This window comes from Tetrao urogallus (genome assembly GCF_951394365.1).
Source record: "Tetrao urogallus genome assembly, chromosome: 8".
Lineage (NCBI taxonomy): Eukaryota > Metazoa > Chordata > Aves > Galliformes > Phasianidae > Tetrao > Tetrao urogallus.
In genome coordinates, this window is record NC_136821.1 from 15,853,977 (window position 1) to 15,881,791 (window position 27,815).

At 35.8% G+C, this 27,815-nt stretch overlaps 1 protein-coding gene across 2 annotated transcripts in view; it reads left to right on the forward strand.

The window, feature by feature from the left end:
* The window catches only part of SLC4A10 (solute carrier family 4 member 10), a gene marked incomplete at both ends in the record, with an annotated part of 153,269 nt that overhangs the window by 32,400 nt on the left and 93,054 nt on the right, over positions 1-27,815 (forward strand). Inside the window, 2 exons of one of the 2 annotated variants that reach the window (XM_079539327.1) lie at positions 1,825-1,905; positions 26,332-26,413. In XM_079539327.1, coding sequence (XP_079395453.1) covers positions 1,825-1,905; positions 26,332-26,413 — 163 coding nt within the window. Of the gene's footprint in view, positions 1-1,824; positions 1,906-26,331; positions 26,414-27,815 lie in introns of those variants that run through there. The other variant, XM_079539328.1, reaches the window with a different exon arrangement.

The following is a 27,815-nucleotide window of genomic DNA, read 5'->3' on the forward strand; positions in this document are numbered from 1 at the left end:
GGCACCTGCACTATCACTGGCACTCAAAAGATAATATCAGGGTAGGTTAGGCCTGTTGGATGACTCTTGGAGAATATAAAAAGCATCAAATCTATCCTGATTTGGTACTTCAAAGCCTCATAGGACTTCTCTGACTAGCATCTACTACTGAAGATAGCTTCAGTAGTCAGGAACTTTGCACATCTAAGCACAGGTCACCACAGACCTCCTAGAAATGCATGACAAAACAAGGTGCTACTCCCTGTAGGCGAAGTGTTCTTATGTTGAGACAGTGGCTGGTTGTATGCAGTGAAACAATTAGAAATTATTAGAAGACAGTTTCTCTTTATATAGGGAAACTTGATATTCATGGATGAGACTAGTTTGTTATTCTCAGTGCCATAATGGGGACAACTCTAAGCCAAACTTGATTAACTGTAAGTTACTCAAAAAATCAATTACTACAACTGTATTAAAATAATTCTAAATGAACAGAATAGAATCTGGGTGAATTAATTCAGGACCACTTACATCTTGTTTCAGCATCTGCTTATATTTCAAAATAAAATAAGGACATTCACATTAATTTGAAAAACATGAGATCTATTTGGGTCAATATAGTTAAATCCGGGGTGATTTCCCCACCCTTCCTCCACATTTTATTTGTTTGTAAAATTCAACCAGTAGCAATGTATTTTAGTATGTGCTGAGATGATATTCTTGTGTGTTTAAGAATATGGGCTGTGTCACAAAAGGACTTTGTCTCAATGCTACTAATTTTTTGGTGGGTCAAACTTTCTCAGTTTGTAAGTTGCACTATTTCTTCTTAATTCTGTGGTAAGATTTTTTCTTTGCAAAGAGTTGTTGCTACAATAATAGCAAAAATAACTATAAATATAAATAAATATAAGTAACAATCTATTTCACTTTACACTTGCATCAAATATGTGTTTTAATAAAAAATGTAGCTATTACTGCATCGTCTTAACTATTTAAAAAGTACTGTGGAGGGTACTGTACATTTGTTAGCCTGAAAGGTCTCTAGTATCAGAAAAAAAACATGCATGATTGCTTTGTTTGATAGCAAAACACATTTATACTGTCATAATACTGGCACATTTTCAAAGCATGCTGTTTTCTGGCTGCTAGCAGGGAGCAATGGAAACAATGCAGTAATCATGCAATTTCTTGAAAATAAACACCAAAATGGTTAAGCAAGCAGTGTTTTTAATTTAATAGGGACTCAGATAAGTCTGCATTAAACAGCTGTTTCAGTACCACAGAGATTTTTTAATGCCTTGCTGCCTGTAAATTGTTTGTAATTTATTTCTGGTAATTTTCCTTTGGATCAGACTGAGGCTTCTTCTGAATGGTGATATTGCTTGTTGAGGAGTGGTCATGCGAGCAAAATTTGATAACCTCGATATGTCACTTCATCTGCTGCTTTTCTTTTGTTAATGCAAAGCTGGTTGCATAATATCTAATTTCTCCTTTAGCTGACCACAGATGAAAACAATCTATAATGGCAGTGCTGGGTTTTATAAAAAATGCAAGTGAGGAGTTGAAGGATGTGGCTTGTTCTGTTTGGATGATGCAGGATTGCTTTAAGCAGTAAGCTTACTGTTTTCAGATGGCATTAGCAGCATCAGTGATATAGCTGTGTCAGCCTCCTTGTCTACTGGATGTCTGTAACTGCACGGAGGAAACTATATTTAAGATCTGATATCTGGAGGGTAATGACTCCTGCACTTACTGATGGACAGAATGGCTGTTAGTGATTTCTTCGCTAGCCCAGAAGATTCTGAGAGATAGATGAATCTGTGATGCACTTCTGTAAGACAGGAGATGCAATTTTTGGGGGTCTCTGGAAATAGAAAGGTCATGCAGCTTGGAACCGGTGAGACACTACAATCTTTAAGTCATCAGGTATGACCTCATAGTTTATACTAATATTTCTAATGTAAAGGTTTGTTTTACTGTTTTAGGTCATTTACGATCTCTTTGTCTCCGTAATTGCTTCATGTTGGATTTGCTACAGGATTTATAGGGTAGACTGTTTACATAAGTAGAGCAACATATATCTTGCAAATATAATGTGTTGTGAATTGCTATTTGAACAGCGTAACATTATTCTGTATATATCTTTTCAACCTGCTTTTATTGTGAAAATGATTTTATGTAACTAACTCAAGGTAGAAGGTTATACCCTTGCTGTAATGCAATAAGGCAAGGTTGTGTTGCATTTTTAGTTTGCTTTGTCTTTACGTGGCAACACAGTTCTATTGTGTGTGTGTTTATCTGTCACATGAAGCACAGTATAAGGCAATTCTACCTACAGTGGCAGGTTATTTAAAAGAACGTAGCACATTGTGTAACAGGACAGAGCTATTCTGCAGGCACAAATCTTCATTTTGCAGTAGCAGTTTTTTTTTTTTTTTTTTTCCCCCGTTCATTTCAAATCAGATTTTAAAATATCTCCCTGGACATAGCAGTAAAAGTTTGGCAAGGTAATGCTCCCCCTTTTAATTATTATGCTCAGTGATGCATACTAATAATAATGGGCTGTAAAATGGGAGATTAATAGCTTACATATTTAGAATGTTTAAAACTAAATTCATTTTACTGAATCGTGTCTCATCCTTTTTTGTTTTTAATTGTTGCCAACTTTATTGCAAGGCTGATACTTTGGGATCTGCAAATGTATTGTGGTGACATAAGAAAGTCCGAGTACATAAGAGAAAACAAATATATGGGTATTTTTCATAGGAAGATAGTGGCCTAATTTCTTTTAGGGGCACAGAGTGTTATTAGTTATACTGTTACTACATTAGGTATTACAAAGGGTAGATAATAGCTGTTGAAGAGTTCCTATTTTGTTTCCCTTGAACACAGCATACAGCAGTTATATAGGAGAAGTTTTATTTTCAAAAATTATGATCAGCTCCATCTTAAGAAATTCTAGATGTATTTGCAGCACATTTCCATGGCAACATATTTGACCATGTGTTTTAAGAGCTCAGCTGAAGCCTGAAAGTGCAATTTTTCTGCTGTTTGCTTTATTCATGTGAAGCAGTAGTCTTCATGTGTATCTATTTAGAATGCAAATGGGCAGGGGTGAGTGGTATTTCCTTACCCCAAAGCACAAGATTTAAGTGATCAAGGTTTGAAGATATTTTCATATTTCCACGTAGAAATGTAAACATGCAAAACATGGTTTTGATTTTGGATTTAGAGCTGTATTCCAGTTCCACCCCCAGCATTTTGTTGGAAATGAATGTGTGGGAGACCACAGAAGACCAAACATGTGCAGCAAATTGCTTCAGTAAAATGGCTGTCTTTTCAATTTTAATTAAGAATGTATTTCTAAAAAAATGTTATATTCCTCTCACTGTCCATAATTTATAGTTTACCAGTCTACTTATCCAGCTTACATTCTTATTAATAACAGGGAAAGGCTGTCCTACTCTTAAGCTTGATTAGGTCTGGAGTGATTTCACTATACCTTTCACTTAATACAAGATCTTTTTAATCTGTTAGAATTTATTTCAGTATTTTAATGTATTAGTGAGTACATTCTGTTTCTTGGCATTGGAATGAAATTCCTGAAAGTATTGGTTTCATGGTATTTTGGTGCTTTGTGAGGTATTTACAGTTTTAATAGAACCAACCCTCCCCCCACAGAGTCTTTGCCTTACTTATTCAAGTATTATTTAAAATCCTGACTTACCTGTGTTTCTAAGTTCTTCCTGAAGTCTTCTTTGCTCATTTAAAATAATTGGATCTCTGTGGAATTTTGCAATATTGGAAACTATAGTGGTATGCCATGTGCTTACCCTGGACTATGTTTCATCATTTGTATCAATTCTGCAAACTGTATTCTGTGGACAATAATTTCCAAAGAATGCAGTAGACATCTGCTATGGTGCATTTAGGATAGAAACTGTATGTATAGAGAAGGACAAATTAAAAATTGGTGAAGAATGCTTGCTTCAGGAAGTATATGTTTAGGCCATTCCATTTTGAAGCAACAATATTGCTGACCACCTTAGATAAGTTTGTTGTTTCACTCAAGGGATGTATTTCCATTATAGGTGCATCTTCATTTGTGGGACTATACTGTAATCATAGAATCATTTGAATTGGAAGGAACCTTTAAAGGTTCATCTAGTCTAACTCTCCTGCAATGAACAGGGGCATCTGTACCTAGATTAGGTTGCTGAGAACCTGGTCCAGTCTGAACATAAGCTTTTCCAGGGACAGGAAACATACCACCTCTCTGGGCAACCTGTTCTAGTGCTAACCTTATTGTAAAAACATTTTTTACTATATCAAATGAAAATCTCCCCTCCTTTATACAGAATCCACTTCACTTTGTTCTGTCAGAACAGACCCTGCTGAAGTGTCTGTTCTTTCTTATAGACTCCTTTAGATATTGAAAGGCTGCTTGCAGGTCTTCCTGGAGGCTTCCCTTCTCTGGGCTGAACAGCCCCAGTTCAGTGCTCGTGAGTAGTGTATTAATGAGGAGAAGTTCTTACAAGATGAGTAATGGAAGCAAGGTAGAGATACACACAAGAGAAGTGAAGTGATCTGAAAATTTATAAGTGTAGAAACTGCTGGAAATGGACTACATGATCTTGGAGGTCTTTTCCAACCATGGTGATTCTATGATTCTATTTTAAGTTCTGCCAAAAAGCTGACAAACAAACCAAACCTCAAAACAAAACAAAACAAAAACAAAAACAAAAACAAAAAAAAAAACAACCCAACCCCAAAACTTTAAATGTGTACAATCTGTTCTGTCTTTATTGCTTTCTTTTAAAAAATGTTTTAACTAAAAATATATTAAAAACTTTAGTTACTTACATACAATAACTGTATTACAGATTTTATATGTGGCCCAAGACAATTCCTCTTCATTCAGAGCTGCCTAGGCAAGCCAGAAGGTTGGATACCCATGGTTTAAACTGTACTTACTGATATTTGGAAAAACTGTTCAAATCCATAGTCAGTGAGTCCAAACACAATGTGTTGATATCACTTAAGTTTAAAACTATACCTCCCCTCCTCAAATCAAGTTGACTGCACCTTTCAGTGTATGACGATTACTGTCTTAAAAGCAAAATCAGTAACTGAAGAGATAGTTTCCCTTGATCATGAATAAAGAATACACTTCTTTAGTGTAGTGTATGTTTCCCAGTCTTTAAGCATTTTTTTTTTTTTTACAGAACTCAGTGAAGATCTTAGAAAGAAACAAGGCTCTCAATGGGTTTAAGCACCTGTATTAACTAGCCAATTGGATGAGAAGCCAAATATTTGTGTCATTTATGAATTCTAAACATGAATGCTCACACGCATGTACGTGGCTTATATATGTGCCTATGCTTCTACCTATTTCTGGTTGCCATTCTAATTCCACACTAATGACTTTTCTCACACCCTACAATGCAAGTTCTTAAGGAAATGGTAGATAGTGGCCAAGCTTTCAGAAATTGCAAAAGAAAGTTAAAAGCATGAAGTGCTTTCAGGATGAATTGAAGGGATTCTGTTTCTTTCGTCCTAGATCACTTTCCCTCCCAGAAGATGTTCTGTTCTCTGGTCAGATTCTTCTTATTTAGTACTGGAATTTATGTATGTGGGCCTAATGACCTGAATGAGGGTGGGTTTATAATAAACATGCCAGAAAGACCTAGGCAGGGAGTAACTTAAAATAAATGTGCAACAGCTAACTGCAGAGTAACAAAATACGCAGCTAAGCAACTCTTTATCGGTTTGTGTTCCAAGAGTGTCACTATGTGATCAATCTGAGTGAAAACTATTTGAAGGAATTTATAAGTACATGAAAATGTGAATATATCAAAACAGTAATGTCATAGTAATCTATGAAATAGTCTCAACCAGTTGCTGTAGATGTAGGGCCTCATAAGAGGGAGCAGTAAGGAAGGTGACCAGGCTGATACAGAAAAAGAGAACGGTTATGCATATTAGGATGGCATTTTGGAGAAGAATCAACTACAGTCAGTCAGTCTGTCTGCCTCATCCCCCCTCTCTGCTCTGATATTGATAATAGGAGTTGTTAATACTGTTCTTTTTTTCTTGCAAGACTGTATTTATTTTGCTTTACTTAGACTATTGATATAAGTTATTAATAATAATAAAAAAACACAAAACACCAAAAACATTAACATAAATGCTGTTTCACTACTGTGATCAGGCTTCATGATAATTAAACTAATAATAGGTGCTGTTCTGCAATTCTGGTAAATTTTGATAGATCAATTTGTAAAGATCAATGTGAACTACAGAATAAGCTATATAAAGCTTATTTCCATTGTGCCATACTGATTTCACTGTGAATGTAGAAGGAAAGCCATAGTGTTCTTGAATCTATTCTAAACTGTAGGTATTACAAGATTTTGAGTGATTACAAGGTTTTTCTGTGTTAGTAAGGGAACTCTGGCCAAAAGAAATAAAATAGATACCCCCAAATCAAATAGAAAATAACAATGTATCCTGGCTTGCTGCTCTTGGTCTTTGGTATAGAGACAAGACACTCCAGAGAATGAGTCTTGGTACAAGTGACAATCTTTTACCATTTTAGACTTGGAGACTAGAAGTGTAAATATATTAAATCAGGAAAAGATTATTATGATTGCAAGACTGAAGAATTTCTGGGTTCGGAAGGAACACCTGAAGGTCATCAAGCTCCCTGGAGCTGAGGAGATTGGAGTCCACCTTCCTCTGCATAGAGAAGGGACAGCTAGACCACATTGCTCAGCACTGTGTCTTAACAGGTTTTAAATATCTCCAAGAATAAAGGCTCCGGGTAGCATGTTCCAGTGTTTGACTAATCTCATTTTTTTTCTAGTGTTGAAGTGGAATTTCTCATATTTCTGTTAGTGATTATTTCCCCTTGCTCTGTCACTGGTCGCCACTGAGGAGAGTCTGGCTAAGCCTGCTCTACTCTCCCCCACAGTTACTTGTACATTCTAATAAGACCTCCTTGGGCTTTCTTTTCTCCAGGCTATGCAGTCCTAGTTACTTCAACCTGTCCTTACTTGACAGAAGCTTCAATCACTTCATTGTTTTCCTGATCCGCTTCCACTCCAATATGTCCATATCTTTCTTATAAGAGGGGAGCCCAGAAATAAATAGAGCACTCCAGATATGTCTTCACCGAGATGAGTAGAGAGGATGGTTCCTATTGTCTGGGAAGGAACTTTAGATGGTGTGTGAAATAGTCCATCAAATATAGGAAGCTTTGGATGGGGATCCTTGAAAAATGAGGAGTGAAGGCATATACTTTTTTTGTAATCTTATGAGAATAAAAGCTTAGAAAGTGGCTTTATTTCAGTTGTAGCAGTTGCACTAGTGATGAAACTTGTTTTAGAATTTAGAATTTAGAATTTAGAAATTAGTATGGAATATGAGTACCCAAGTAAAAAGTGAAATAAGCAGAGAATGAATTCTAAAGGCAAACTTCTAAACTTTTGGCTTTTGAAGCTAAGTAAATTTTAAAGAACTGATTAATAAGACATCATCTGGCATGGTAATAGCTAATTTAAAAAAAAAAAAGTGAACTCTGAGGGATATGAACTACAACTGTGTCTTGTCAACTTGCCCAAAATGATTTTTGTTGGAACTTTAAAACATTAAGCATGCTTTCAAGTGTTCTCAGCTGGTGCAGCAAACATCAGCTGATACAAAATATTCAACAGAGTGCATTGAGTGAAAATGCAAAACAGGCATTAAGGGACACAAGGAAGGATTTTGAGGTATTGTAAAACTTTACTCATTTTTGTAATAGCTTCCATTTTGTCTCCCCAGTTGCCTAAATAAAATAGAAGTGTCTGTAAGAGCCATTAGTGATTAAAAATTCTGTTCTGATAACATAATGAGTTTATGATCTGAATTCCCTTTATGAAATATTTTATATAAGCAGATGCAGTCATTAAAATGCATGCAATAAATCATATCCATATGTTATGTATCTACATTTAATGCAGTTAAAACTATTCTAACAAAAGCAGTATCAGTTTTATACCCCAATCTTGTGATAAAAATTTTTCAGCAGAAATTGTCACTTTTTTTTTCACTTGCCTGAATTAAGGGAAACAGTGGAGCCCTATCTTGTCCTTGTGTTTGTAAGGATATCTGAGCAAGCTGACACTAGCAATTGCATTCAGGTATGGAGTGTGCTTGTTGATAAAAAGGGCGACAAAGCTGGTGAGGGGTCTGGAGCACAGGCCTTATGAGGAGCGGCTGAAGGAGCTGGGAATGTTCAGTCTAGAGAAGAGGAGGCTCAGGGGAGACCTTACTGCTCTCTATAATTACCTGAAGGGAGGTTGTAGTGAGCTAGGGGTCGGCCTCTTCTCTCGTGTAACTGGTGATAGAACTAGAGGGAATGGCTTCAAGCTGCGCCAGGGGAGATTCAGGCTGGATGTTAGGAAATACTACTTTTCTGAAAGAGTGGTCAGGCACTGGAATGGGCTGCCCGGGGTGGTCGTGGAGTCACCAACCCTGGAGGTGTTCAAGGAATGTTTGGATTTTGTGTTGAAGGTTATGGTTTAGTGAGAACTATTGGAGATAGGTGGATGGTTGGACTGGATGATCTTGTAGGTCTTTTCCAACCTTGGTGTTTCTGTGATTCTGTGATAACAGTTTACGCGATTGAGACTTGACTAGGTGAGAGGGTAAGCTATTCTTTAGGGGGATTCTGTCCAGCAGTTAGCCATGCAAATTAGTTATATCAGCAGCTGTTACTCTTTATTCAAAATAGTTCTATGCTGCACCATTTTTAAGGTGTTTAAGAATTTATTTTCTATTTGCCAACAATTCAGCAATTCAGCAAAGATAATCCAAAATACTTTAAATTCAAAAGATCCCTCCCCCCCAGACCACTGAATTTCTGTTTCCCCTTTTTTATCCCCTCCCTGATTTTCTTCTAACTTTTCTAGTCTTATTCCAAGAAAGCATTTTGGTGAAATGTAAAATTTTAGAATTTATATGTTTGTGTGTTCATCGGATCATTAGAAAAATCTAATAAATAAAGAAAGCACAGATCAATAGATTTTTTTTTCCACTGTCAGTAATGTAACCATTTCTTATAGCACTGTATATTGCACTGAAGATTATTCCTGGATGCTTAAATAGCATGGCAGTTGTAGGCCTAGTGCTATCATTACTGTTACAGAAGAATCTCAATGCCTGGTGACTGTGATATAACTTATCTTTAGAATATCCATTGTGGTAGTTGTGCTAATACGTGTGAAAGTATGACTTAGACCACTGAGGCACAGGTCTTAATGGAGATGACTGGATATTGCCAGTAAACAAATGAAAGGCGAAGCATATCAGAATGAAAAGCACTCTTGGCAGTGATGACTTTCTCCACCAAGTGATTGCTTTGTTGCATTTGCCAGGCTTGTCCCCCCTCCGAGATCTCAGTGTACTGTCATCAGTCCTTTTGTATGTAATCATAAGTGAATTTCTCATTGCTGTTAGTGAGTGTCTTCCAGTGACTCACTGGGGTTGATTATTGCCCAGCTCGCCTTCTGCTCTCCTCCACCTCTTTCCTGAGTGGTTTTTTGTTTTGTAGGGTGCAGATGTGATGAGATTTCTCAGCCATCTAACTACTAATGCAAATATGCATATTTTCTGTGGATGTCAGTGAAAGATGTAATCTGTGCTGTCAGAAGCTGTTACGAGATCTTCCTTGTGTCCTGAACATCTATTGTACAGGCAACTTCAGCAAAGATCTGGGACACACACTGTGTCCTGGTCTTGCCTGCTTCAATAGTGAAGATGTGTTAAATTGTTTCTTTTATAGCATCCTTTGCAATTGTTGAGACCGAGGTTAAATTTATAATTTAAGTTTTTAGCAATGTCTGTATCATCAGCTATAAACAAATTTCCCTGGTAATAGCTCAGACTTAATTTTCCTTCTGGGCCTCCTTTTATATCTATAAAAATGTCATTATCAATTTCTGGTATAATTTCCTTTTAATTTTACTGTCTTGGCTATTCTGTGCACACCTGTAGATCTCTAATTTAATATAGAAATGTACAGCAAAGTGCCTTTAGCTTCTACTATGGACAGTGTAAAATTTCTTCAGTTAAACTGCAATTTATTCAGTCATAGTAAACCAGGCTCTGGGGCTTTGGTCACTTTTAGTACATGATTGTACAGAGACCTTGGGCAGCTGTGAGCCTGTAAAATAAATTGCCCAAGCCCTGCAGCTGTTGTTGTCCCCATAATAGATGTTCCTGCCCTCCCAGCATGTTCATTGACAGATATGTTCCTCTCTTGCTTTACAGTTTGCATGTTCATGTTAGGCACAGTGATGTATGCAGATGTGGCAGGTAATTGTGTAACTAGTCTTTTCATAAGACAACAGAGAACTTGTCATTTCCAAGTCAAGAAGTACCTGGTGCTCGGTAAATCTAATATTGGGAGATTTTTTTTTTTGTTAATGAAGGCAGCAGTGTTTTGTTTACTTCATCAGATTCTTAGTGCAATTCTAGTCTGTTGGAATAGATACACATGTCTAGTTTTCTAGCCTCTTGTCAGAGGGCCTCTTGCTGAGATTGCAGAGGTTGTGCTGGGTCAGACCAAGAGCTCCCCATAGTATCTTGTCTCTCTGATAGTGGTAAAACCCCAGGGAAACAGAAGTGGGGCATGTGCACAACAACACTGTCTGGGTATTTTCTGAGAACCTCACAGTTCTCAGTGACTCCAACAATGTCTTGTCTGTTCCTTAAATTGTATATTTGGTGCTTTTGAAAGACTTCTATTCCCTGATTAGCTCATTTCTTGAACAAAACTTTTAGTATCCACCGGAGTTCCATAGCTCACCAACATGCTGTGTGAAGAACTATATTTCTGTACACATCTGACTCCAGCTGTCATCATTTAACATTACCATCCTTCTTTACTCCTTCAAGGAATTACAGCATGATTCCACAGGATCAGTTCTTTCCCATTATACCGTAATTACTACTGTGCCTTGTAATTTTACTCTTATAATCTGCTACTAACCAATAGCAGGATCACTGGGTGATTATTGACAAACACTGTTCAGAAATCTTTGCAAAAGGTGACATCCTTATGTATGGTCATCCAGTTCAAATGTACCTGGATGCCTTCAAGGGTACTGCACACTACATTCATTCCACACCTGTGGAACTTGGATTATAATCTGGGATTTGTTGGCTAAGATATCCTGATACTTCTATTGGAAGGTTATGCAAATTTAACAGCAATTGTCTTCCACACAGGCTGGATCTCCACAGAAATGTAGTGCAGAATGGCAGTAAAAAGAATAACAGAGGAAGCAGGAATGTGTAATAAGTGTTTAAAGTATCAGAAATATAAATACAAGATAATGTCAGAATTGCTTTTTTTTTTTTCATGGGCAACTTCAAAGAAGTCATCACACCTTTGCTAATCTTTTATAATTCTTTGAAATGAGCATTACTTCTTTGATTCAGGGTGATGAAAACTGAAGGATGTGAATGATCAGGAATTAAGTTTTTAAGTGATTAACAGTAATATCTATTACAAGAATTACGCACAAGATTTATTGACTTGGTCTTTATGCTACAGAAAAGGAGAGCTATCTTAATTAAATATATCACTTGCTACTTTTTCTTTTCTTCCTCTTTTTTTTTTTTTTTTTTAATATTTCCCCTTTTAGCACATAGATCAGAAACACGCATAGACTGCACAGATAAAGTGTTAGTTGTGCGGGAACCAGCTTCTATAGTGCTTGTGAAGCTTTGGTGGATGGGTAGCCTTACTGACTGTCCTGCGAAAGTCAGATCCACTGCTAAAGGCAGAAGTAGGGACTTTCTTCCGAAAGTTGTTCTGTCTTCTTTTGTTCCTTTGTCAAAAGTTCTTTGGTTTCAGTATAAGCAGAACTGGATGAAATGGCTTCAGTCTTTACTTGCTTTATAAAAGCTGTCAGCCATTTTGATTTGAAACATGGATTAAGATAGATTTGTTTTGTTCCGCTAACTTCCTATTACTCTTTCCAGTCTCCAGTTGACGCTTCTATGCCCTGCTTCAGTTTAAAATGTATCACTCTGCTTCTATGAGGAAGAAAGCTCTTACATATTCAAGTATTCTGTGACAGTCTTTAGCAATGCTGTTGTTTAAAAATTTCCAAGAATGTTATGTATCTTCTGGATTCCCACTGACCACATTGGAACTGTACAAGGTGCAAATAAATGTAGGATCTCAGTTGTATTTTTGTGAATTAATATCTTTGTTTTGATCCAGATTGCTGTGAATTCCTCTACTTTGCAGCAGGATTTTGTGGCTGATGCAAATAAATGCAAAGAAAAAAACTTATGGATTATGAAGCTGCTGCTTTGGGTTGAATTCTGCTACTTTAGAACTGGAATCAATTTGAAACCATAGGTGTAATCCATAGGTGTAATAATACTAGAATACAAACATTGTAAAGAAAATATAATTATTACACATAATTTTAAGTGATCCCATTGTCTTTTAAATATACATAACTAGCATGATTAGCGCATCAGAGCGAGGGGAACGAGTGAATTTCAATGCGCTTTTTTTTTGTTGTTGTTCTTTTTCCTCTCAGGCAGATCAACTGTGAGAATTTTTATTGTGTTAGCCAATAGCTGTGGTCCCCCTTTCCAAGAACTCAGACATCTATATGTCCAAGGATGTAGGGGAGCACTTAACCAGTGATATTTTTAATTCTCTTGTGTACCATATTATAAGAAGAATTAAGCAATCAGCGTGCTATTCTGGCAAACAATCCATAAATATGATTAAAATTCCCAGGAGAATAGGACTTAAATTAGTCCAGTTCTACATTACAAAAGATATATTAGTGCACGTTGGCATGAACTACTAACATAATTACAGAGAGCACCAGTATAAAATGCATTAACCAATACTGCTTATGTGGACTTGGTATACAATATGAGAAACAGGATTTAATTTTAAGCAAATCATTCTTATCAACTAATATTTTAAATTAGCATGTAATTTATTTAAACAGCAAATATACAGAGTATGTAGAAAGTATGCATAATAGCCTCTGTTATTTAGAGACTTTAGAATATATTGGAGAGTAACAATCAAGATGGCACAGTTTCTTTTCTATCGTTATTGTTGATTGCTTTATTGGTCCTTGTTTATTTATGTTCTGTCTGATACTTCTCATACTTTTATATCCTATGTGCAGATCACAGTTCTATCTTACCCTTATTGTTTTAAATTTCTCTGCCTCAAGTTCATCCTCCTCTATTTGGTGTTTTTTTTCCTTTAGGTGCCCCCATTGTCTTCATTACCTTCTCTGTTCTCTTTTTACCTGTTAACAATGGTTCATCCATGATTGTGAGTTTTTGTGTTTTTTTTTTTTTAATTTTTTTTTTTATTATTTTTTTTATGAAGACTGCTATCTCTGATAGTACTTTCTTTGGATTTGGGTCAAAGAAATTGGCATGTTGTTCCTGAGCTTTTCTTTTTTCCTTTTTTTTTCTTTCTTTTTTGAACAATAATTATTTGATTTTTTCTAGCCTAACATTTTTAGCATTTGCTGTGCAGACAACTCTACCTACTACCATCTATGTCTCTGACTTTGACTTGCAACTTTCTTCTCTTTCATTAATAATTCCTTACATCTTGATTTCCATATGGATGACCATCCAGCTCTGTAGCTGCCCTGGTGCTGTTTTTCATTTGAACGTTATTATATGTACTCAGCTACACACTTGAGTAGTAGTAGTCACCTCTAAGCGCAGTGTTCTCTGAATTCCTTTTCTGTGATAACTTTTTTTTTTTTTTAACTTTCCACATTTTTATTCTCTCACTCCAAGAATGGAAGTGTGTAAAATTTTTTTAAAATCAGTCTTGACTTCTTTTCTGCTCTTATTTCCTCTATTTCTCGATAACTTCCTCTATTAGCATAGACTCGCTCTGTTTTCTTTGCTCTTCTCATCTATTTTAATTGTTGTTCTCATCCACTTCCAAACCCTTCTGACAATTCACGGTCCTGATTGACTCTCAATATCTACTTTCTCATTTCTTAATACCATCTGCCATGCTGCAGAGATACTGCTTAGTATCTCTGGTAGAAATCTTTTGATTTTGCTGACTTTCTGACTTAGGGATTTCTATACTTCTAGGATTTTTGTTATGCGATGAGTATCTTTGCTTGCAGTTTTCCCTGTTTTGTATTTTGTTATGAACTCTATACTCCCCCCATTTAAATAATCTATTTCTTCTTGCTTCCATGTAAATTTATTAAGATTAACCAACCAGCATCAAAATTCAAGCTTCTTCCTCCTTTTTTTCTGAAACACTGCTCACTTCTGGTTTGTCGTTTGCACTGATATTTATCTTACTAATGTTCAATTTGACTTATACCTGGAAGACTTCCAGGCTAGTTCCCTATTCTCCTCCACTCCATCTGTCATATCTCCAAGCTTGTATGCTGTATTCTTCACAAAATTGTTGGTTTTAGGCATCTGTCATTTTGTTCCTGTTGATTCTCTTTCCAGACTTTATTTCCTTTTAGGTAAATCTTCTTCTCCCCCTCCTCCTTTTTCTTTATGTAGGTGTGTTTTTCACCCAGGAATCCATTATCAGCCTTTGTATTCTCCTTCACACCTTAATTTTGGATAATGTAGCCATAAACACAATCTTTATGAAGATATTGCTACTGTATTTTTTGTGGTCTACCTCCACTCCAGTTAAACTCTACCTGTCTCAGAAAATCTTCTTGGTCCTCAGTGGTCATCTGAACACAATCATGTCAGACACAATTCCAGAGTTTTCTTTACTGATGCATTCTTCTTCCTCTATGCAGCTCTGAGTTTGAGAGCTCTGAGCTCTTGTTTGTCCCTGTAGCCATAATTCACATTGAAGGCCTGCTCATATCAGTACTATGACTATTATGATCTCATCTTCCTGTCTGACTTTGAAACTTAAAGCTTTGCTTCACTTGATTAATGGTGTTAATATCACCTTAGCTTTTTCCTCTGCCTACATCATTTGCTTTTAAAAGTCTATTTACTCATCTTCTCAAATAAAAACTTCTGGTCTTTCTTTTAAAAATTATGTCTTTCTTTCTTTCCCTTTCAGGAGAGGTATTCTATCACAACTTTGACTTTTTATTTGCTCTTCTGGCAGTACTTATCTATTTTATCTATTTATCTCCCATTTCTTTGTGTGCTTTCTCTTATAGTACCCCATCTTTCTCAGAACTCTTCTGTAGTGTGTAAAGTTAAGTATAAGACCTTTTAATGACTGCATAGGTTGGTTAGCTTGTTTGAATCCTGTTACACTTAGCTTGCTGTGTATTCTTGTTTGCATACCTACTGCTCGTCTTTTAAAATACATGACTGTTGGTGTAGTTATAAACTATTTACTATCACATCATACATCATACATACATTTGGAGTATATATCTTAACAGAGCCCACAGATGCTATTTTTCTTTCTCTGCATGTGAACACATTTATATTTAGTAGCAATACTAATTCAAAAAAATGCTAGTATTTGCAGCTATAGGTGAGGATCCTTATGAGGCAAAATAAAGCCTGGGATATTGTTATTTGCTAAGTACCTGCAATGAGATGGTACCAAGAACTGTCTGGTAAAAATGGGTAGTAAATGTGAATGGTCCAAGTACCTAGCAGCATACAGCATACTGTTTTAATAGCAAGTATTATCTTTTTAGAGTATAAACACACACACACACAAATCAGTCTTAAATAAAAGAAGTGTTGTGTTGCAAGGAACGGTATGAAAAGCATCTGTTGATCATTCTTTTTCATCATTGTGTATATAATTGTTTTTACTTCACAGCAATATAACAAGATACAAATAATGGTATGTAATTCAAAAAAATCATTACTTGTGCTGAACCAGTAAAACTCAGTATCAAGTCATTTCTGCTGTTTTTTCCTGCATGCTGGAAGTACCTAGATCAAAAAGTTTGAAAGGTTAATTGTAATGTGATATTGATAATCTAGCAAATACATAAACAAATAGGTAAATGTTATGCCTGTTAGAATGGCCTGTTGAAAAAACTTTTGCTTTGGAAAAGCTTCCCTAACACAGCAGGATTTAGTGGCCATAGAGACAATTGACAATGAAAACTGTGAAGATCTTTTCTAACAATAAAATTCCTTTCACATAGTAGTACTGACATTTTCTTTCTACTGTATGGTAGTACTTTTATGAGGCAAATTTTGTAATTTTAATATAAAATAATATTAAAGTAATATAAATGATTTCTAACTTCTAGCTTGTTTTGCTGTCAAATATCTTAATGAATTTAGAATAGCAAGCTCATGGAAGTTGATGTTTAAAACTGTATTATGTCGCATATGCACTCTGAACAAGACTAGTTCTTAGATCTCTTAGAGGTGAGAACATCAGCTGAACTACTACTGTTCATAATTTGTGCATGGCCCCCAATGGCCACTATGACTTACTGATGATCTGAGATGGGTAAGGAACGAGAGGAGAGATAGCTGGAATACCTTTGTCTAATTATGAGATATTTTTTTCTTATATACTTCTTATATACTCTTATCTACTGTATAGACATTGTAAAAGTTCTTTACATTTCACTCAGGGAAAGTATGCATTTGCATGCAGCAGGACATTTTTGGGTGATAAAAACCTGTGATTGTCAATCACATCAATTACAGTTGCCTTGATAAAAAAAAAATAATCACTGATGACAGAAAAATTACATAAATCAAATTAAATCTCTAGAGACAAAAAACACGAAGTTATCCTTTCAGAATTTTCTTCTGATGCTGCTCCAGAAATATCCTAAAGGAGGTCTAAAGATGTAGTGCTTCTGGAGTGGATTCAGAGGTGGGCCAGAAAGATATCCAGAGGTCTGAAGCACCTCTCTTACGAAGACAGGCTGAGGAAGCTGAGCTTCTTCAGTTTGGAGAGGAGAAGGCTTGAGGAAGACATTATTTGCAGCCTTCCAGTTCTTAAAAGGAGCTCATAATCAGGAGAGAAACAGATTTTTTACATGGTCTGATAGTGATAGGACAAAGGAGAATAGTTTTAAAATAAAAGAGGGAGGGGTTTAGATTTAAGATTAGAAAATTAGGAAGAAATATTTAATTCAGAGAATGATGTGGTGCTGGAACAGGTTCCCTGAGAAACTGTGGATGCCCCATCCCTGGAGGTGTTCAAGGTCAGGCTAGATGGGGCCCTGAGCAGCCCAAGCTGGTGCCTGATTTAGTGGCTGGAAATCCTGCCCACATCAGGGAGGGTTTGGAAATGTGTGATCTTTAAGGTGCCATGCAACCCAAGCCATTTTATTATTCTATGATTCTGTGATTCTATGTGGATGATTTAGGGATTGTTCAGACTGAACCCTACATTGCTATTCATACATTTTGGACAAGATAGATTTGTTGGAAAGACTTGTCAGGAAGCTATTTACTAGTTTCAGTCTAAACAAAAAAAAAGCCAACGAAACGAAGCCCTCTCAACTTTGAGAGGTTTGATCACTAACTGGTATGGTTCAATCTTTCTTCTCTTTTGAAGAAAGATAACAGATATAGAAGACCCCTCTGAAGAGCCACAAGTATTCCAGTTTAATCTCTGTGCCTGCAACAGAAAATTGTACAGTACTCTAAGTTCATTTTTTTCCTGACAATGGATGAGAAGAAGGCCATCTTATTTTTAACGCTTTTTAATTAGATTTGGTTTAGTCAGATTACTTCCCCTACTCATATAGGAAGGATATTATTAGTGTTAGCAAACTTATTTGAAAGGTTAGAAATGAGTTTGGCCAGTAAGAATGTTCACAGTCAATCAGTCTAATAGTCCATTCAGTTTACTCTCCTGCCTCTTTGGATAGTCAGATTATACAGTAAGTCTTGGGGGAAAAAAAAAAGTGCTTCAATCTATATTTAGCATACATTTGTATGTAAAAGATATAGATACCAAACTTACCACATTTTTGTGCCTGTAAATGAATGGAAAAAGTCCTCTCTCCTAATGTTGCAGTTGCTGTAGAAACAAGTCCCGATAACTTGGTCATGACCTCCTTTCTTCTTTGCACTTGCTACTTCCACATGAGTAACTGCTGCAAGAAGACCGCCTTCTGTGATTCTTCTACATGAGCTATTTCTAAGGAAAGAAGTCTGCACACATTTCATCTAGAGACACCTCAATTTTCTGAAGCTGAAGCAGGACCTTTGAATTAAGAAGTGTATCCTACTTAAAACTCAATATATCTTATTGCTGATTACGAATCTAGAAATCAAAACAATTTACTTTTTACCATTTGTTACCCAGCAGCAAATACGTTCTTGCACAATGAGCTACACTTAGCATGTTTAATTTGTAACTACACCTAAATAATTCTGTTACCCTGGCTATATCCTCACCTGGCATTAAGCCAAGAGGGAGCCCAGACAAGCTGAAAGTAAATCTGATTTAGGCCTTAGATAAAGTCTTCACATCTGTTCTCATGCTGTTGGAGTTTTCCTTAGTAGTTGACATAGCCATTGCTATGAAGTGAAAGAAGATTTCAGCTAATGGGACTACATTAGGATAAGATATTCAAATAATAACTGCAGAGGAAAATGCCTGAGATTGAATCTTGTGCTCTTCTTACCTCAATAACTTACAAGTGTTTTGACAGTGTAATAAAGAATGCGAAGCACAGGGAATAAAATTACAGTTACAGAGATGTGAGCCAGCTTCTATCTCCCTTCACTAGCAGCAAGAAGCACTACCTTTTATTTATTCAGAGGTCTTTCTGAGACTAGTAATTGATTAAATACTAACTTACAAACTTGGCAGATGTGATGTGGAAGGAAGGAAGGAAGGGGAAAAGATAAGGGAGTCTTAAGTAGGCAGAAAATGTTCAAAAGAACCCAACTACTCTGAGGGTCTTGTTCAGGTTTTCTAAGGCTCTCACATTGTTTAGACATTACTGATAGTTTTACTCCAAGATATACAAAAGGTGGCAAATACAATTGCAATTAAATGTAAATTTTGAAAATAAGTACCAGAATCCAGAAAAAACAGCTCACCACTTCATCTCTGTATCCATTGTTACAACTTCCTTTTTCTGTCTCCTCCCTATTCCCTCCCCTTATGTTGCTGCAGCCAAAGAATTCTTTTCTGATGGGTGAGTGAAGGCAGGAAAAGTGGGGCATCTAGGTATTAATGCAATAAATAAATGTATTATTTTATCTTGAAATTTTGTCTCCAGTTGCATAGTTACATTAAGAATATATGCAGCAAAGTAACATAATTGCCTTGCAAATGCATTAAGTGGATTTCTTGTTTATTCTAAGAAAGAAGTTCTTTATTGCACAATAAGGAAATATTTTAGTGTTTATGCATTCATTTATGCACTGCTGCATAGCCGTTTGGTATTGCATAATGTGTATAACCAGCACAGGATATGGCAATGTAGATAAACACAGGAATTACATGTAATAGTGAGCATTTATTTGTCTCAGACTGCTTTGTTTTAATCATGTGTGTTTTCTGCTTGTGTTTAGTTGCATTACATTTATAACAATTGTATGTGCTTATATTTAATGTCTGAAATGATTGTCTATGCGTATATATTACAGGAACAGCATTATTGTATTAAAAGTGTCTTCAGTCTCAGGTCAATAGCAGACCAGTTCTTTGAAGCCACTGCTTTTTAGTGCAATTTTTAGCAGTGCTGCAGAGAATGATACTTCTCTATTGAGTCATACTAAGCAGTTCTTGACTTCTATAAAAAGAGAGAAAGGAAGAGGGGAAAAAAGACAACACGAGATGCTCTTATGCATATGACATTCAGCCTTGAGCAAGATACAAATCTGGAATGAAAACGAATTGCTTTCTACTTTTTGCATAGGGTGACTTATGTGGAGAAGAGCTGACCAAAAAAGTATGTGCTTTGTGTTAACTAGCAGCGATTACTGAAGAAAGCTGCTGCAAAAAGAATCCTTTTACTATTAGAGAGAAACTTCTAAAAATTATTTCTTTAGACCTTACAGAATAGATGTTATTGTATAAAAAGTATGTTTTGATGAGTCTTCCTTGATAAATGGTTAGAGGGGAGAAGGATGATGTAGTATAGCTGGTAGAATAGAAAAATATTTCATATTTCAATATTTCATCAGAAAAATAAAATTCACTGTCCTTTCCACTGCAACAGATTGTTAGATATGATTATATGCAATAGAAGCAATTAAGTGGTAATATTCAAAACAAGTTTTTTTTTTCTTATAAAAGAGAAAAGAATTACAGCATATAAATTGTAAGCATACACTCTGTATTAAATCAATTTTGTGTGACTGTGTCTGCTCAAGGACAATCTGAAGGACAAGGCTGAACATTGCAATCACTGATTTGCCTTCTACAACATGGAGGCATGCATCTACATACAGCAGGTTTTTTTTGTTTTGTTTTTTTCTTTTTACCTTTTAGGTTAATTGTCTTTGCAAGATATTCTCTGAGTTGGCAGCTCTTGAGTTCAAAAAACTACTTTTCTTTATCTGTGTTAATGTCACGTTTATGAAATGACAAGCTGCTCTTAACCAAAATGATTGTAAAAATAGATATGTCACACTGTGTCTGAAATAATTACAACACAGAGATATATAAATAATACAATGCTGAAATCTTCAAACTGGGAAGGCAATCAAGATGTGTATGTGAGGTCTGGATAAATGTGTAGAGTCTCACTACAGATCACAGAAAAGCTGAACACACAAGGTTTGTATCACTAGCTTCATGGAAAAATATATGAACTAAAATTAATACATTAGAATTCCATCTCCAAAAGGTATAAATACTGATAATATAAAGTAACAAAAAGTATTTAATGTAACAGATTTCTATTGTTTATAGGAATGCAGTGTTTAATATAGCATGCAGTGTTTAATATTCTAACAGGCATTCCATAGTACCATATGGCATTTGAGAATTATGTAGGTTGTCTAATTGTCAATAAGTGTCTTATTTAGAGGAGCAATTAATAACATGATTATTTTCCTAATGAGTCAGCACATGTGTCACAGGCACTTCTACTGCGGAAAAAATAAAATGTCTCCTGCTATGCCTATGCCATTTTACAGAAAGAAGAATGGTGAAAAAGGATTGTTGGTTATGTTGCAATTTTTTACAATGAGTGTATTAAGAATTTAAGAATGGAAAGGATTTTAAATGAACGTTTGAAAGTCCCAAAGAATTTTCTGGAATACCAATACACTCTATAGCTGACTTTTTTTCTTATTTCGAAGAAAAGCAATCATCCAGTTTACTGTAAACTGTGACCAAAAATCAGAGAAGGAAAATAAAGGTAGCCATCTGTGAAGGAAATTTAGATAGGAAGAGGGATAAAAACAAACAAATAAATAAATAAATAAATTCTAGGTTTTGCTTGCCTAAAATATATTAGCATCAAATATATTAGTAGAACAGAGTACCAAAGGAAGGACAGCAAAATGTTTCTTTTGACTATTTGATAATTTTTTAAATTAGCATGTATATTAATTGTTAAACCATTATTATCTTATTTACTGTAGCACAGATGATATTCAGTAAATGTTTGTGCAATATTCAGATGGTTTTATGCTGTATGCAAGTGTCTTTTAAGACCATACATTTGCTTTTTTTAGTAAATAAATACATAAAATGTACATCCTAATTCCATCATCTAGAAATACCTTGAAGTTCTACAGGTGTGTGCATCTACCTTAGCACCTAACATGTCTAAAAATATTTCTTATATGCTTTTGCTTGGATACATCTTTGAAAGAAGTTACTTTCCTCTTCTTTTTGCTCAGACATCTAACATAACTGAGATACTGAGTATTGAAGGCTTGCACAGTTATAACTGCTGCAACTAAAAAACACCCACAAATATCTGCTATAAAATGATATTTCTTTGCTTTTCTGAGTGTGCAGTTTCTTCATTAATTAAAATGGTTTTAGGTGTGGAAGGGCACTTCAAGCATTTGTTACAGCTTTCAAAACCATGAAGCTTTTTGTTACTTCTCACCTGTATACTTACAAATACTATCAAGAGTTGTGACCTCACTTTATAATTTGTTCATCTAAGTGTTGAAAATCTGTATTCCTAGCACTTACTACAACCTTCAGTCTTCATGACCACATACAAAAAATAGAAATAAAATATATCTAAGACAATTTATTTCTTTTTAATTTTGTTCAAAAATAAGCAACTTCACATACATATTTCAATTTAAAAATGTGCAGTTGCAATGTAAATGATGCAGAGTTATTGCTCTGTTTTCTGCTTTTCTATACTTACCAATATGTTAAAACTAGTATCAAGAAACAAAAACTGTGATGTCAGTATTTACAACACTTTTTCATTAGAATAGGTTTTTCCTCTGAGGTATGTGCAGTGGTGAGTCATTTCACTGTTCATTTGGAAAATGCAAAAGGTGAAATCCTGAGCTGAGCAGAGTTGCTGAGCCCTGGTCTCTAAGGAGCCCGTGGTTTCCACATGAATGCTTCAGCTTTTCCTTGCCCTTCTATTCCAGATACGTTATTTGTTCTTCTTACTTTGTGTGCTTGCAGATATTTTACTGTTTCAGGGAAACTGTTTCCTGCCTACGTTTTAATTAAATCATTCTGTGATAACACAGAATATTAACAAATATAATTCAAAAGAGAAAAATGTTGGGTTGTTTCTAAATATATTTATATTTATTTAAACATTTATTGCACTCTGGCTGCAGCTCCAGAGAAATGCAATTTCACTGGCTTCTTTAATGTTGTTCTTGGATTAGACCAAAAGAAAGTTAACCCAATGTACTTGTTTATATCATAACCTTTTCCTAGACAGTTGTCATAGCTGTGCACTGCATTACAAGGTAGTAGTATAACTTGATGTTATGTTTAGAAAAAGTCTAAATGTTGATTTTTACCAATCTGTTGTGTCCTATTATCTCTTTACATTGCATACACTGTACATATTTCTGAATTGAATGACTTTGCACTTCTGTAGTGCTTTACAGTTTTTTTAAATGCTGTATGAATATTAATTATGGTACAGAGCTGATCAGTGAGGAAGGCAGATAAGTAAGTATTATTGTCCCTATTTTACAGATGAGGAAGCTGAGGCAATGAGATTAAGTGACTTTTCCATCACATCGAGTCAGTGACAGATTCAGGATTAGCGCTTGGGTACATTCTGGATCCTCCTCTCATGCTTTAAACAGTAGACCACAGTGTTTGGTGGATTTAGCAAGCAACTCATTGCAATAATGGACAGTACCAAAGACTCCTACCTGGTCAGTGTGTCCATAAATTTGTATGCGGACTGCTCCAGTAGTTCAGTATGGCTTAAACACCAAACTAGCAGACCTGTGCATCATGTAACATTTCTGACCTTCATCATATTCAAACAGGGAATTGAAGAAGCAGCAGAATTCTGACATGAACATGGGAGGGTTATGAAAAAGATCTTCATGCCCCACTTTGATCACACTGAAAGTGGTGGGCAAAACTGCAGTGAAGTCATGGCTTTCATATACTATGAGGATATTAGTGTGGAGGCTGGTGGCTATTTGGTACATGAAAAGTCACCCAGAGCATGCATTAAATTTCTCATGACTGTCTTATAGTTCTTCTTGCCTATACTTTCAGTTTCTTATTACAACATTTAATAATATCTTAGTTTTCGTGACATCCTAATAGAAAGCAGAGCATTACCAATTGAAGTTATGTTTCTAGTCTCTAATCATCATCTGAAAGTGGAGAGAATCTGCCTCAATTACTACTTGTAATTCTGTAGTGCTTCCATCAAAATGAGATTAGTTGTGTTAAACTACTAGTGAGTCCTTCACTTCCTTATTCCTTCCTACAAGCAGGCAGCACAGGAATCACAGAAATTACTTCTGGACTAAGTGCAATACGACTCTTGTGCTGGTAAATGCAAGATGGCTTTCATACTGCTCCCTGGGAAGTGAGAGTGCACAGTGCAAGGCTTGTTTAATTGGACTTTTCTCAGAGTTTGACAAGTGAATTGGCAACAACACAAAACTCCCAATTAAGCTGTTTTTCCTTGTAATACTAATGGAACAAACCCACTTCTGAGAATGAGGCAAGGCTGAGACTTGCTGTGACATTACAAGAGGAGACAGAGGAGGAAGAGATTGCCAGAAGCTGAAAATTGAACACATGGGAAAGGAGAAGTCAAAGTGTATGAGCATATTTTGATAAATATTAATGAATTAGTTTGTATATAGTTTAGTTAGATGATGTGTTAAGCCTTAAACTTCCCTGTAATTTAATATTCTCCCTGTTACAGAGATTCCCCTAAGTTTACTTCCATAGTGCCTTTTCAGTAACAGCAAAATGCTGGTGGCTGTCTTACACTAGAATAGCTCTACTTCTGACATGGCTGTAATACCTGGCCTTTGGCATCCTCTTTGCCCATTCACCCATGGACATTGTGCCAGCCTGACCCACATGCCAAGTTAAGTCTGACTTCTTTAAATAATGGTTTAATGTTACCTAATATGATCAAATTGTTTGTGTGATATACTGTTCTGATGCATCTTAATATATTTGTTGTGAATTTTAAATAATTGAGCAGTTTGAATAGAAAGCCTTTTCTCTACGTCAGACTTCAGTTATTTGCTATTATCTACTAGAAAGCTCTAATAAAGACAAATGTAATGCTCACAGTCTTTTGCTTTAGCAGCCTAAATGCTTGGTGCTAACACATTCCTAGGATTTTTCTATATAAGATAGCTACAGCATGACAGCTATTTTTAAAAAAGAGAGAAGCCTGAAACAAAAAACTTAGATCCAGAATTTATGACATCTAGCTCTAGATGTGAATCTTTTTGCCTAGGGCATCTGCTCTTTAAGGATTTGTTCTCATGTGGTTTAATTTCTTGTTATGTTCTATTGCATTCTATATATAGATGTATATTCAGCGTGTAACTGGTATTCAAATCCCTTGTCTCAGACTTTCATTAAGATACCAATTTTATACATAGAAATCATGCAGTTCCGGTTCTAATATATCCCTTACTAAAACCTTTCCACTAATGAGAAATATGTATTGATATATTAACTGATAGTTTCACAGAATCACAGAATCACAGAATGGGCAGGGTTGGAAGGGACCTCAAGGATCATGATCTCCAACCCCCCTGCCATAGCAGGGCCACTAACCTCCCCAGGCTGCCCAGGGCCCCATCCTATCTGCCCTTGAACATCTCTATGGATGGGGCATCCACAACCTCTCCAGGCAGCCTGTTCCAGCACCTCACCACTCTTACAGTAAAGAAATTCATGTGGGACAAAACAATAAGCCTCCCTGCTTGCCTTTTAATTTCTTTTGTATAGTTAACACTTTTTTTCTTCATCATTATTTACTGGAAACCACTCTGGATCATCTTGTGAATTATAGCCTTCCTGCCTTCCTTCCTGCCTTCCTCCCTCCCTTCCTCTCTTTCACTATTGGTGATGTTAGGCTTTTAGCAAAGCCAACTTGTTTTGCACAGCATCCAGTGCCTTGTTGCTGACTTTTTCCCAAAACATTTCTCTACTGAGAGAGTTTTGATACGTGCCCGAGGTGCCTGAAGTGACTACTTCCTGTAGCTCATTTTAGTTAGAGCACAATGCATGGCATAATATGTTTAGAGTGCAGTAGAGAATACATTTACAATGCATATATGAGCACAGTAAAAATTAGGCATAAAATGAGTTCCAGTGGAAGAATAGATTTTTTATTTTATGTTGTTAGTGTATAGTATTTGCCTTCATTGTAACTACAGCTTGTTTTTTGCAAGTTGTAAATCTGGCCACTTGTCTTCATAGTATTAATGTTCTTTTTCTTATCGTACTGCCTCTGAATATCATTCTCTGTTTTTGCCAAAGTGGAAGGAGTGTTATTGCTAATAATTTGGGAATTCTCCTTGTAGCTCAGTATATTTCATATTATGTAAACAAAAATACATATACAATCTCTTTCTTCAAGAACACAATATAAATAAAGCTAAAGAATAAAGCTACCTCAGCCAGACACTTTTCATTTCTTTCACTGTCCCATTGACTCATATTTTTTGTAGTTCACAGTAACTGCAGTTTACTCATTGTCTTGCATGTTTCAGCAGAACTACTTGATGTCAAAATTAGCTGTAATCATACCTCAGTAAAAACTGACACAGGAGGAATAGACTTTAATAATGAAAGTGAAGTTCTGAAAAACTTCTGGTTCCTGAGTTGAAAGAGTAAATAAACAAATAGTAAGCATATCCATGTTTCATAGCAATCTTCAGTCTTGGTAATAGATTCCTAGTGGGAAGCAGCTTACCTGTCCTTTTTTCCTTTTGCAGAGAAATGATGAAGAAGCTGTTGTGGATAGAGGAGGAACTCGGTCCATTCTCAAAACTCATTTTGAAAAGGAAGATCTAGAAGGTGAGAGATTATTTTTATATGTATTACATTGTCTCTGTCTTCTGGGAGTTCTGAAACTCAATTCTATAACTGTAATTCTGTAAACTTACTGATTGGAGGATTTAAATGTGAATGGAAGAGGAGAATGTTATCAGTTATTTTAAAACTAAGAAGAAAATTTTCTCACTGTAATGTTCAAATACAGACAGTGGCGGAAATTTGTTAGTTTTCACAGTGCTCTATCATCAAGTCCTACAAACAAATATGCATGGATTTCGTAAGTCTTTTTACTCTGAAGTTTTCAAAAGCTCAAATACAAGTAGGACAGATGATTTAGCAGCAGAGGGCTATGGTGAAAAGAATGCCTCCTGTTTTATTATCCTGGTCCATGACACCAGAGACAGATGGTGGTGGTATGATAGTGGAGCTTGAACCTTCCCACCAATATTCCTTTACATGTTGTTGCTGTGTGACAGATGGCAGCAAAGGGCAGTCTGACCAAATGGCTTCTGACATGGAAGTGCATATGAAACAAAGGTGTGTAATGGAATTCCTCTACATGGAAAAAAATTACACCTGTTGACTTTTATTGTTGCTTGCTGAATGTTTATAGACACTGAACAGTGGACGTGAGCACAGTGGGATCAGTGGGTGATGTATTTCTACAGTGGTGACAGTGATGTGAAAGACAAGCCATGTTCCAGATAGCATGAAGGCTTTTGTTCATTGCTGGCAAAAAATGCATAACCAGTAGTGGTGACTATGTTGAGAAACAGTGTTCTTAACAGAGAATTTGCTCTATCAAATAATTTTACTGTAGTAAGTAGTTACTTGTAGTTTTCTGTAGAAACCAATAGGAGGCATTACTTTTAGTAGCAACCTGTATTTATTGGCTTCTATCCTTACAAGCCTCTTGTAGTTGACTAGCCACATCTGGTGCTGAACAAAAACATTCTGGAGTGTCACAGATCAGACAGATACTTTGTAATATACAGACTACAGAAACACTGCAGAAATCACATACCTAACGAACCATCTAAGTGTGTAGAGGAAGACAATTCAGTTTATGATATAGGACTAATAGTTCAGATATCTCTGAATCAGTTATGTTATTCTTGCTATGAGTGCTCTTCCACTTCACTACTGAGATATGTGACCTCCAAGTCATAATTACTGGATTACAATGAATTTCTATTGTACATAGGATATCCCACTTTAAAGGCTGGAACTTGTTGATTTTAATTGTTAGCTTCTGAGGCCCGTGAACTAGCTAAAAAGAAATAAATCTAAGATCTGGGGCATGTTTTTATATTGCACGTCTGAAGAGTTAACTGCCTCCAAAGAGGTCCAAAGAGAGTTATCTCTGTTAGTACATGGACCCTGGCTTTCTAAAATGGGTTCCCTTGATTAATTCAGTTGATCC